General features: G+C 38.2%; 1 protein-coding gene across 1 annotated transcript in view; it reads left to right on the forward strand.

Annotated features, from left to right (window-relative positions):
• Window positions 1-5,355: 5,355 nt before the first annotated feature.
• CLIP1 (CAP-Gly domain containing linker protein 1) overlaps window positions 5,356-13,536 on the forward strand; it is a 61,142-nt gene continuing 52,961 nt past the window's right edge. Inside the window, exons 1-2 of the mRNA XM_014962927.1 lie at window positions 5,356-5,548; window positions 5,974-6,545. Coding sequence (XP_014818413.1) covers window positions 5,455-5,548; window positions 5,974-6,545 — 666 coding nt within the window. The 5' untranslated portion in view covers window positions 5,356-5,454. The remainder of the gene's footprint in view (window positions 5,549-5,973; window positions 6,546-13,536) is intronic.

The following is a 13,536-nucleotide window of genomic DNA, read 5'->3' on the forward strand; positions in this document are numbered from 1 at the left end:
TGTGAGAGCCTGTCTGCTCGCTGCGATTTATCCGGAATTGTTTCAGTGGGGATGTTGGTGGGTATGGCCCAGTCTGGTCAGTTTGTGGATGAATTAATCTCATTCCTATCTGAACGTTCTAGAAGTTGGTCTCTGTGATCTGGCACATCCTTGCAGAGAGAGAAATATTCTTAAAGAGGCAGCAAGAATCAAATAGCAGTGCAATGTGAAGATATTTATTTTGTCCAAAGCCGAAATGTGGTTGTATTTCTAAATTGTGTATGAATTTCAAAAACCTATAAATTCAACTAAAAGCATGATTTTAAGTGCTTTTGGAAATCGATATACTCACTCCTTACAGAAATGTAATACCAGCCCAGGAGACTGCAAATACAACTTTTACAGCTATAATAAGAACTAGATCTGAATCATACAAACGATGCTTTAACGTTTTGAGATTGCAATAATTTTAGGAGTTGTAAGCGTTTGTAACTCTGAAGGGTCTGAGCTCTTGGAGTAATTGATGGACCAGAAGAGAAGACTTTCTGGGTTCAAAATTCCAAGTTGCTTTCTGTAAACCATTTTCAGGATATTTGAGGAATGATTCATGAGCTTTTGAAAACTTGGCAATAGTAGTATGAACACCAAGAGTATGAAACAGATATTTAAGAAATGCTGCTCAGGCTGCTATTTCAAACATAGTGCTTCTTGTGGTGAGTTTGTTTTTTCTCTCAGGGAAGTGAAGTTACTGGACTGAGATGGTCTCTGAAATACATCTTCCATATCACTTTTCTACGGAAGGGATTTTCTGATTTATTTTGTACATTCTCTTCATGGTATGGTCAGAATTTGTTTTCTAGATACCTACTAGTAGAGTGCCACAAGAATTGCGTACAATCCTCTCTGGCTACAGATCCTTGTGAGATTTTCAGCAGAGTTATCTCTTCTACACAGTCGAGAATATTTGCTCTGTATCTGTTAATCGTGATGTTTATGTATTTTGCAAAGCACTGGTATGCTTAGCAGAATTAACAAATTGAAGTGGTCTCTTTTTTTGAGCTTAGAAATATGTTGGCTTTGAAAGGCATTTTTCCAACAGCATTTAGTCTCTTAATGTTGTTAACTAAGTTTGGTATTAATCTATTTAATTTGAAATGTTTTTAAGAACTCGTGCGTAACCGGTAGCGGATGGTCATCGATTAAAATCATTGTTTCACTTTATTATACAAATAAACCACCAGAGTAGTGTTCCAGCCTCAAAGTATGCTGTGTCGAGTCAGGCTGCGTGTGTCTGCGTGCAGAAGACAGAGATTATACAGTCTGGTTTGAGTCAATTCAAACATTATGTTGCTCTAGTCTCGAATGTCCTCTTTGTCTCCCTACCAAATGGACAGACAACTTGCCTTTCTCCATGGAAACATTGCATCTGTTCCATGGTAGTCGCAAGTGGTGATGTTAGCCAGTGGTTCTTCCTTAAATTGTCAAGTTGTTGTTTCAAATGTTTTATCGGATGAAACATTTCACGTTTATTTATGACACTACCTGTCCTGAGGAGGGAGATGGTACTGTGCTTGTCAGATGTCAACTAAGCTTAAAGAACTATCAATACTATTATATTTTTGCATGACTATAGGATTCTTAAGTGGAGTGAGCTGAGGCTTTAACTTCTTTTCCTGTTTTCTTATTTAATTGGGTTTCAGTTCTTTTTGGAGTACTAGTTGTTGAAAATACAGTCTTGAAAGAAACAGTGGTGGATAACTGTTTTCTTTCTATTACAGGAATTCCCTTAGAGACAGTTGGAAAATATTCTGCTTTTTAAATTCAGGGTTATGTGGTTAAATTTTATTTAGTTGGTTTTAATTCAATTTACCAACAGAATTCATATAAATTATCAGATTAGTAGGATTCATTTTCTTAAACCATTGGTTCTCAACTTGTTGCTTACAGATGGCTTTGATCCATGCACTACTTCTAGGTCTGTAAAAGGTGAATGAGAAGAATAAGGGTATTATTAATGAGCTAAAAGGGCCAATGCATGGCTTCATGTCTGCATTTGAAACTTTGTAGTAGTCAACACACACACCCCAAAAAAACTGCAATTTGTTCAAGAATGTAACATGCTTTCTTATTGTATGAAAACATGTATTTCCCAGTAGTGGCACAACTGTAAAGCTGGTGTTTAAAATCTCTTTTTTTTATACCCAATTACAGTATTGGTAGAACATGTGGCTTTCTGAACACTGAAGTAGTATGTATCATCAGACTCAATGCATTTCCTTAGGCTCCAGATACGACCTTTTGAAAAACTTAAATGTTATTGCCTAATGGTTATAACGATTCTTTTTTTCAGGAGAGCTGAGACAGATTTAGGGAAGGAAAGAGAACAAATGGAGACAAGTAGTTGGCTGCTCTCTCTTATGAGAACTAAAATGAGGTAATGACATCTGGAGCCTGGTAGGAAATGCTCGAGTGTGTGATGCTTAAAATCACTTGATGCAAATTTAGATGCTTAAGACCAAAAGTTGCATTTTCACTATTGCAATAAGGCAGTAATTTGCCAAAATATATTACCTATATTTTACCAGGTTTTTTAATTAGGCTAGAATTTCAGTAGCTCTGAAACCAGGCCACAAGGGATTGTGTTACTTCTGGCCTGGTTGAAGGCCTGTAGATCAAGAAAAGCAAATGACACAGCAAATATATAACCCATGACTGTGGAGAGCAAGATTAAAGTATGAATGAGCACCCTGAGCCAAGAAATGCAATATTAGAACATCCTAACTTTTTGTTGAGCAGAGGTTAGTTAAACATCTATTAATAAAATAATTACTTGAAACTGGCAAAATGTAATTTGGGCGGGGAATTTAGTGTTTGTTTTCTTCTAATGTGCCTATTCTTGCACGACATAGATGGTTACTACCTGTGTGGTGCTGGAATGCTTTTTGGGGGCCAAAAAAAAAAGAGATGGTATATGGAAAAGAGTGGTGGAATAGTGTAGGACAGCTTCTAGCTTCCTGGTTTTAGGAGACAACCTTCCTTAAGTGTGGGGGCTTGCCTTTGGTCCAGGTGAGGTTGTTGAATTTCCATAAAATTGGTGTTTGGCACTGAGAGAGAAGACTGTGAACTAAAAAGGGCAGACCTTGATACTTCTCTGTATTTGTGTCTGTATTTGTACCAAATTCTTATTAGGTACATTTTTTCTGTTTCAAGGATTTTGATGGGTTGAGGAAAGTAACAGAAATGTGTGTGGAGATCCTTACGTTGGAGGGAATAGGGCCTACAGCGTGAGGGGGAACAGGTAGGTAGCGTGTGTATGAGAGAGGAAAGGACTTTTTGAGTCCTTGAAGAGTAGTTTGAGACTTCTAAATCAAAATATGAAGAAATATGATGCATTAAGGTTTAGCAGGGAGGGCAGGCATGTAGTAGTAGGGGAATAAAACCCACAATGTTCCTTGCTGTGTCCAAAGTGACATCTTATTTGATTCCCTAGTTGTTCTTCTGTCTAACTGTAGGCCTCTGTTCTTTCATGGCTTAGTCATATTTCATGCCTGTCCTTCTGCTTTGATTTTAGCAAGCTAACTCTGCTTTCATGTTCATGAACATGAAAGGTCCCACTTAAAAATTAATAGTAAACTGGCATACATCTTGCAAAAACAATGGAGGTTTGGTTTTTTTTTTTCTCTTCAATAGTCATAACTCTGCAGAGCTATGGGTGGGTGACATACTTCTGGCAATACTGGAAAAAACGTGCAGCAATCCTCACAGTGCTTCTTCAGGGTTTTCATGGAGCATAACTTAAACTGTAGACAAACACCATACAGCCAAGGTGGTAATTAATGTTTTTTAAAGTGTAACATTGAGGCAGACTTAGAAAATGGCTTGAATTTGGCGTGGCTGATCCCGAAATAGCAGAAGAAATATTTCACTTTGTTATTTAGGTTCACAGAGCAGTGTGCCTGACAGGTTTTTTTTTGTTGTTCTGTTTTTTCACAGTGAATTGATTTTTAGGAGCATTAATGTGTTGGCTATTAATAATGTGTGAGGGCTAAAGCTCATCCTGGAAGGTGAAAGACAGGGCTGGCGTGTCCCTGTAGTCTTCCTTCCTGCCGCACAGCAGTCTCTCCTGCAGTGCTCTTGGTTCTGCCTTAAAACCTACCGTGTGCCCAAGTGTGGGCACCTGGGCACTGCTGGTAGTGGCTTGGGCAAGCCTGGAGTTGGCCATCATGTTCTGCCTCTGCATGTGTCCTGGTGGGGACTAAAACAGGGAGTGAAGGAACAGGACTGAGACCTGCTTTGCGGTTCGTGTTTGTCATGTTCTGAGCAAAGAGTTGAGCAAACAGTCTATTGCTACATGTCTGTTTCCTTTTATTTATTTATTTTTAGGTGTTTTGTTTAGATGTGTGCTGTTGTTTTTTCTAAGTGGGCATAGTTGTTCTGTCAGTGCCTTTTATATATAAAGCTTAGGAGATATCCAAGCTGTGTTCATGCTGAACAGTTTATACTTTAGAAGGTGGTGGGGAGACCAGTCACTTCAGAGTTTGGCTTTGAATTCACATTACAGAAAAGAAAAAAAAATAAATTAGATTTCTCGCTGTAGATAAAAGAGCCTTTCTAAAGCTTTTGTAATCAGAAGGAAGATGCCTTCTGTGGCAAAACCCTCATGACATAGTCCCCTGAAAAGCTTATAGCTGGCTTCCAAGTGAGAGCAGCGCTCTATCCTAGCAACCCAGGGACGAGTCCCTCCTCCTTTCCAGAGGAGCGGAGCTGGGGCACTGCGCCGGGGACTGCGAGCCAGGGCATCTCGTGATCTCAAAGATCACTTACAGCCGAGGTGGATTTTTACTTGATAGCTGTCATCGTCTAACTCTGTTGATCAATCTTAAATTTTCCAGTTCCGGTCTCCCGTAAAAACTTTATTCCTTTTATCCTGAAATTCCTGGTTCTCTTGGTTTCTCTTGCAGTTAGTTCCCGAGTCTCAAGTTGTTTTTGCTGGGGTATTGCAACACTTGAAAAATGTGACTGAAAACAGTAGGGTGCGCAGGCTGGTTACGTCTCTGCGTAATGTTAGTAATGCTGTTAAGGGCTTTGTTTTTCTTTCTTAAAATAGCCTTTTGGTTTAAAGCTCAATATGAATATAGCAACGTTTAGTGAAGTGAGTTATTTTGATGTTTTAGATTCAGACTTGGTGCCTTTTAATGGGAAATGGCTTTCAAGAGACGAAGGGTTGGAAATGCTGTCCTGGGAAATGCTTCTGGTTGTTACTGGAAAGCATCTTTTATCATGCATTAATACACAGACTATGTATATTTATAGAAATTTCTTGTGCAGGAGTTAAAATACTGACTTTTGTTTCATCTCTAATATTTTTATATACAGGTTTATTCCAGAGTTGGAAAAACTAGAATATATTTTATCCATGTTTGGAAAAAGATAGTTGCTACAGACGAAGAGGATTAACAGCGGTACTGCAAAAAGATGAGTATGTTAAAACCAAGTGGACTTAAGGCTCCTTCAAAGACCATCAAGCATGGGAGTACATTGCTGAAAGCACCTGCATCTGTTGCAGCTGGTAAGGAATATTTAAATAACTTTTTTAATCTTCTAACAAAAAGTACCTCAAAAGCTATGAGTATAGACTATTTTTACTATTTACACTGAGGTATTTTTGCTTGCATTTCTGATCTAACAAGTGATCAAGCCTTTTTCCTTGGAAAAAGCTTGTAATGATAAAAGTGATTGGGTAGTTCTTGAGGTAAGACTTCTTGTAATCTTTACAAGATTTTTACCAAAGCCTGTGTTAAATTAATTGTCTCTGTACTTAATTTTTGAATTACTGTATTCCAGAGATTATGGTGTTTTCATAAGTAGGAAAATTTTGAATTGTGCTCTTCTTTTGTAGAAATCATGCTTTTCCAAGTGCTTGTTACATTGAAACTAAGCAGTGATGCTCTCTGGAATATTAGTATATTTTCTTTCTATTGTGCTTGATTCCAGCTCCAGCAGAAAAAGCAGCTTCTGGTGAAAAGGCCTCAAGCACAACCGCTGCAGACGCACACGAGGAGTTTGTGGATGATTTCAGAGTTGGAGAGCGTGTTTGGGTCAATGGAAACAAACCTGGCTTTATTCAGTTCCTTGGTGAAACACAGTTTGCTCCAGGACAGTGGGCAGGGATTGTTCTAGATGAACCAATTGGTAAGAACGATGGCTCTGTGGCTGGAGTTCGCTATTTCCAGTGTGAACCCTTGAGGGGAATATTTACAAGACCATCAAAATTGACAAGAAAAGTGCTGACAGAAGATGAAGCCAATGGTACACAGACAGCTCATGCTTCTAGAGCTACATCACCAACTTCCACTTCAGCTGCTAGTATGGTGTCTTCATCCACTGCTGCACTTCCCCCTTCAGGAATTCCGCAGAAATCTTCACCGCTTGCTGCTAAGGAACATTCAACTCCTTCTCAGATTAGCAATCTTTCAAAAACTGCAAGTGAATCTATTTCAAATCTCTCCGAAGCCGGATCACTAAAGAAAGGAGAAAGGGAGCTCAAAATTGGAGATCGAGTTCTGGTAAGATTCCCCTGCTATCTCTGTGTCTGCTTTTTATTGATTGATAAACTGTAGCTTTTCCTAATATTCAAAACTTTTCTACTGTTTCCTTGGTCAAGGTAATGTAAATTTATGTTCTAGCTTTCTTTTCATCGAGTATTTTCTGTAGACAAGCTCTTCACAAGCAGTTCTGCGTACTGTAGGAAGATCTTTGCATTACTAAGATAAGATGGTTAATTTGGCAGTTTTTAATCTATTATGTTTTCCCAATGTTTAAAAAACATTTAGTCTTTAACAAAATATTTGTAGCTTATCTTTCCATAACTTCAAGAACTAGTCATGCTAAATGAAAACAAAGCTTGTGAGATTTCCATGCAGCTCTTCTGCCCTGTTCAAGGCTGTTTCTTTAGAAAGTGAACGGTTCAATAATTGATTGTTCCCCTGAGTAGTGATAGGCAGCAACAGAAGTAGTCACATAATGCCACTGATCACCCAGGAATTACATGTTCTGTTGGTGACCTGCCATGTTACTTGGCTGCCCTTCCTAAGTCCAGAACCATAAATGCTTCTGCTGATGTATCATTTCACTCTTTTAAAAGGGAGTTAAGTTTTGTTAGTTTAAACATTTTTTTTTTTTAAATTATGTTGTATACTTTTTATATTTGGATCAATGTAATAGAGCATGAGTCATTTTTGATAACTGATTTGATATAGACTTACTGAGAAAAATGGGAAACTGCCTTGAAACACTAACCTTTGCTTGAAAAGGCAGTAGAAAACTGGTGCTACATTGTTTATGTTGTTTTCTTTATTTAAAGGCTATGTAGGTAGTCTTCAAATATAACCAGGATGATATTTCTATGTCCACCAGATCTAGGATAATAAAAATCTGATTTTAGGTTTTAATTACTTGCATGTGTCACTAAGCTGAAGAATTGTCTTACTGTAATTTTGATACAATCTCCTTTTATTTACAATATAATTTAAAAAATCTCCATTAGGTAAAATTAAGGACAGGAACAAATGCTCTGGCATAGAAAGCACTTCTGGGGTTACTGTAAGAATGTTGTGTAGAAAAAAATCTCATGGATTTTATTATTTGTCCTGCACTGCCCCACCACATAATGACTCTGCAGTGAAGGTGGATCAATATTTTATTTTATTTTTTAAGGAAGAATTTGACTACTTTCTGTGTAAAGACAGCTTAAAGCATAGGGCCAAGTTGAAGAAAGTGTGAAGGAAAGTAAGGGGAAGTGAGGGCAGGGTTTGGCTGACGGCTAGACTTGGGCTGAGATGTGTTTTCTTGGAGTGGTGATGGAAACAAAGATTTACCGTTTATCCCTAGCTATTTCTGTCAGAGACTAGAGCCCTGTCATTTTCCAGTCAGTGTCAGTTTTTTAACCACTCATTTGCCTTCTTCTGAAGGATCTTTGTGACATCTTCTACGATGTCCTCTTTGGATGGGAAAATTCTCTAATGCCTTTGAAGGCATCGCTCTGACTTTCCTGTGTCTTATTACTGCAAATTACAGAAGCAGCATCTCCTAAGTGCTGCAGTTTGATAGTAAGAAGGTCCCAAATTCTGTTTGTTAAGCGGAATGGATTAAGCTTAGTATTTCATCCTCCCTACTTCCTCTGTTTGCCTTAAGTCTTCCTGTTGAATCATCAAATTGTAGTTTGAGGTTTTGGGGCAATTCCTAGCACCGCGTGTCAGTGATGCATATCTGTAATTTATATACCAGTATAGAATAGTGTACGCGCAGGAATATGGATGTTAAAGGGACAGGATTCTTGTCTGCTGGTTTTTAACCCTTTTGGGTGCCACGCTAATTTTTTTGGTAGTAGATCCCAGACTCTGCTGATGTCATGTCTAATAATAATTCAGATGTAAATAACTTAAATCACCAGGTCAGTGCAAATAATAGTAAACTTGGCTGAATAACCCATTTGTCTGTGAATTTATTTTTTTCTTCTCTGCCACTGAACTCTGTCCAGCACTATAGACTGTAGAACTGAGCTGTTACTGAGTCATTGCTGGAAATTTTCCTCAGAGCCTACAGCTGGCACTGGTTCTTGTGAAAGGGTGTCACTTAGGGTAGCTTGCCCAGCCATTCCTTCTTCATCAAAGGTACAAATGCAACCGGACTGCTCCATGTCATTTGTTTTTTATTTATGCTGACAGCAGTACCTTTTCAGTAATGCGTAACGCAAGAGGATGAGAGGCTTGGTGGAATTTAAGTCCCACTTCAGCACAGACTTTCCCTTCTAAGTGACAATGTAGTGTCATAGGCCTGAGGTTACCGTCTGACTGTACCATTGCACAGCTCTAGCAATTAAATGCTGCCTGTATTCATCAGTTCTTGCAGCTTGGACTGACTGCTGTTGAATACTGTGTGAAGGTTCTAGGTAATAGCATTGCTGTGATGATTATGGATATACGGGGAAAACAACCGCGGAGAACTGCGACTTGAAAAGGGTGAGCCTCCAGCAGTGTAGAATTGCAGTTCGGCAGAACAATGAGTTCGTGATAGACAAAAGCTCATTTGGGAGTCTTATTAAAATGCTTAACTGGAAAAGTATGTCCTTAAGGGCAAATTCCTAGATGGGTAAGGCATAGCTCGTCAGCTAAGATTACATTCCAGAATGGACTTCAGATGTGGCTCAACTTTGTTGATCTCGGTGTGTGATCTCAGGGTGTGGAGTGTTACACTGCAGTATTTCACTCTGTTAAGTTTTTCCTTCTAACTTTGATTTTAAATGTACTTAGAATTCGATGATCTTTAAGATCCCTTCCAACCCTAACCATTCTATGAATTCTATTGAATTGATCTGTTCAGTTTTTTATTGTTGTTGCTGGCAACTGGCTGTTTTCGGGTGATACCTTCAGCAAAAAAGGCAAAATCACACATCCTTTTTTTTTTCTGCCCAATCTGGGTTATCAAGAGGCAAGAAGCTGTTCTGACAACTGTTTATTTGCCAGAGAAATGCACTTACCGATTCACATCTCAACTGGGCTTCTTTTTTGCATTACACAAATGTAAATTTGACAGGAGTTTGTTGAACCTGAAATGTTGGGTTCAAAGCATTCCAGGCTTGACAAACTGACATCTCCCAACAGCTAAGCTTTGTTGGAACATTTTTTGGTTCCTACTGAGATGTTAGTGCTATTCCCCTACATGAAAAGAAGCTGTAAACTCTTCAGTGTTGCTTCTGCATTCTATCACTGCAACCTACTGCAGCAGTGGTCCTAGCCAGTGGTGTTGGGATGAGGTAGTTTGATTAAAGGCTGATAAAGAAATCCTGAGGATTAAAGCTGTAGTGCATGGTCTGTATTCTTCTGTGTAGACAGAAAAAAAATGTTTATTTACTTATTTGTTTGATCTCTAATTGTTTCACTGGTCTTTTGGGCACTTAAAGTTGGAATTACCTAATGCTACATGGTCCCTTGTGCAGAGTCCTCCCAAATTTCTATGGGAGAGCTGATGTCTTCAAAAAATACATAGATTTAGTGATAAAGGAAGCTTCCAATGTATGTATGTATTCCTGATTTTTTTGGATACAAAGACAGGTGCCCTACAAGATCTTTCCTTAATTCAGATAAAATTAAGAAGAACAGTGGTTAAATACAAACTAAGGGTTTGGGACACTCATTCAAATGCTTGTCAGAGAAAAGAAAATTCACTGCACAAAACAAGTAGAGGTGATTGATTCTCAAATGCAGGCTTGCTCAGAGTATCTCCAGTGAGGTTTTGCAGTAGATGTGGAGATGAAAAGGCAAGTTTAGACTGGTCATTAGTAAGCATTTCTTTACTGAGAGGGTGGTCAAATGCTGGAACAGGCTTCCCAGAGAGGTCGTTGATGCCCAAAGCCTGTTGGCTATGCAATATATCAACTGAGTTGTGTTCCTGTGGATGACTGCAGAAAATTAGATTGCAGTAGATTGGATGTGTCAGCTACAACTTTTTCTTTTTCTTTTTTTTCCCCCTCAATTTGAAGAAAACATCTTCCAGGCCGTTAAATTGAGTTGTAAACACCAGAAAAATAGCTCATGGTAGACATCATTGTCTGTAAGGGAAATAGAATAATCATGGAGAAATTCACGTTGTGCTGTTTTCTTAGAAGGTCTCTTTCGTGAGATTCTGGAGGGAATTAAAAAAAAAAAAAAAAGTGAATACATGTATTATACCTCAAAATGAATATTCCAGTGCAAAAGAAGAGATCCTTTAGATTTCTGTATTTATTCCTTCTCAAAGACGATTAGGTTAAAACAGCAGGCAAGCCCTCTGCTGTCTTGGAAATCTCTGATAAGGAGTCTGTCTCCCTCAAATCCCAGTGTATCTGAGCCACATTCGGCAAGGATGTGCTTAATTGCCTATTTGACTTGAAGCTGAGCAGTAATTTTCCTTTCACTAGTCTTTGGAACTATTTCATGTTAATATGTAGAAATATTGAAAATATAGGGAGATAAAGTACATATTTAAAAGAATTGTGGCTTCCGTTATGTAACTACTTGTTATTCAGCTTTCCATTTGTTGTATTGATGTGTAACTCTTACTGGAAAAAATAAGATAGCTGAATCAAAAAGTTATTAATGCAAAGAGTAATTCAAATAGCTCTGTATTAACCACAATTTCCATTCTTAACATCTGAAGCATGTTCTGGAGTCTGGATTATGATTTAGTTGTTAGAGGGAGGACATTAACTCTGGGCAGCCTGATCTCATTTGGGGATTGCTGTGAAGTAGGAGATACTGATGTGTCAATCTGTGCTTCCTCCATTGCCCTCCTCCAGCCTTTTTGGTGTTAATAATAGAGTGTGAGGCCTTTAACACAAGTGATTTGCCTCCTGAAAATTAGGTGTTTGAGCATTTTGAACCTTGTGGGAATAAGAATTCCTATGCAAGAAGTGACATCTTCTTGTACTGGGGGAATAATAACTGAAGACTAATTCAGAAAACAAATTACGTTCAGGCTAAGCCAGTTTCTCTTTCCTGTTTGAGTTGCAGCCGGAGAACCTGTTTGCCCTGGTGTTGCAAACACTTATGGTTTCTTAAGAGTCCAATGCAAAGTTGATTTAAAAAACAAACAAACAATCAAAACCCCTTGAACTAACCAAACAAACAAACCCAACTTGTTGAAATAAAAGGGGGAAACCTGTTTCATGTGACAGCTGCTGCACCAATCAAAAGTTGAAGCAGCTTTGAGGGCATCTTGGGCTTTTTCCTGGAGGGACCAGATGCTGTGTTTTAAATAAATAAATAAAAATCTTATCAACCTAAGGGGCCTTAGCCTTCTCAAGGGATTAAAGTGCTTTCATTCATTTAACCAGTTACAGCTTCTTCATGGTCTGCCAAATCTGATGCTTCTGGAGCTGAGCTGTAAAGCTGTAACTTGGGCCTCTGTCCATATGTTCACAAAAGGTTACAAACTAGATTTACAGGCAGATGCTGCTGTGGCCTTTTTGCAAAGTTATTCTCTAAGCATGAATGACATCTCATTTCTTCTTCTTATCTGTTTGTTTCACTATAAGTTATTTCTTGCTTTGTTATTTCTTACTGAGTTCTTTAGTGATGTAACAGACAAAGACTGATAGGAGATTATTGTCAGATTTGTTTCCACCCCTGTAACCTATCTTCAAGTAAACATGACGTAAGTCTGTCAGCTGATTAAATTCCAGGGCTCTTAAAAGCAACGAAGGGGAAAAGAAACTTCCCGTGTAGAGAGGAGTTTCTCCCTTTAGAAATAATCCTGCATTCACCATGTGATATTCTTCAGTTTTCCATTTTCCAGTTTCTATAACATTCTGAATAGAAAATGCACTTCTGAGTTTAGTCTATTTAAAAATCTATAATAGTCAGTATTTAACTGTTAGAAAAACACAATTCACGGTTAGAAAATTGTTAGAAAAACAGCATTTAACTGTTAAAAAATTCACTGGCATTGTTACAGTTAAAGCAATGCAGAAATATCTTCCCACAAGGCATATGAGGATAGAAAAGGAAGAATTTGGAAGTTGAGAGTACGTGGTTGTTGTGTGTTCTGCTGGGGCTTTTCCTCTCCTGAGCCTCCTGCGTTGTGACAACGAATGCACTACAGTGTTTAACTCAATCACGCTTTTGCTTCATCCTTAAGCTGAGTTGACTGTAAGGTGTTTTGATGGCTTTGTCATATTAAGTCAAGGATGAAAGTAATTCTTACATTTATGTATGTATATGTAGACATAGTATTTTTGAGACTGTAAAGTATAATGCAGATTAATTTGTAAAGTGGTTGCTCATATATATATGAGAATATAGCCGAAGGATAGAGGGTATCCAAAGGCTTTGTCTGTAATTCATTATCTGGGTGATTTTCTCTGTGCCAACTTCAGCTTTCTTTTAATCTTACTTTTAAGCATTTCTCAGGACACATTGTTACCTGTCTGCTCACAGCTAAAGGAGATGTTAAATTTATCTTAATGCAGCAACGTGTGAGTTGTATCTAACTGTGAGTCATTTTGTTTTAGCAACTCCTTATTTAACTTAAAATTGCATGTGAGTTACTGGGATATAATGGCAGCTGGAGGTGACTTTTCCTCGTGCTTTGTTAATAGTTCGTGCAAGACTTGTTCCTTTTTTTTTTTTTTTCCCTTTCCTCTTGTGTGTGGACTCTCTGCCTCCCTCTGCCTTCCCGAGAGGACTAATCTCCAGGAACACGTTGTCCTTGATCATTTCAACACAGGATGGGTGGAAGAACAATTTATTTATTTACTTACTTTAGTCTTTACCTTTGCTTTTTTTTATTTTTTGTGGTGGCAAATTCACGTGTGGCTTTCGTGGTGTGGAATTGCTGTTAGTTTTTTGTATTACTTCCCTTGTGACTGAATGAGTTGATGGAATGAATTGAGTCTCAATAGCACATTCTTTTTAATTATTAAGCTGTTTTCTTCTGGAAGTGAAGGATTGTGTGATAGCACTGTGTGTGAGTGCTTTATTGCACATCATAAGTAGAATAATCTGGAGGTAGACTGTCTAG

Source organism: Calidris pugnax, unplaced genomic scaffold, assembly GCF_001431845.1.
Source record: "Calidris pugnax isolate Ruff unplaced genomic scaffold, ASM143184v1 scaffold32, whole genome shotgun sequence".
Lineage (NCBI taxonomy): Eukaryota > Metazoa > Chordata > Aves > Charadriiformes > Scolopacidae > Calidris > Calidris pugnax.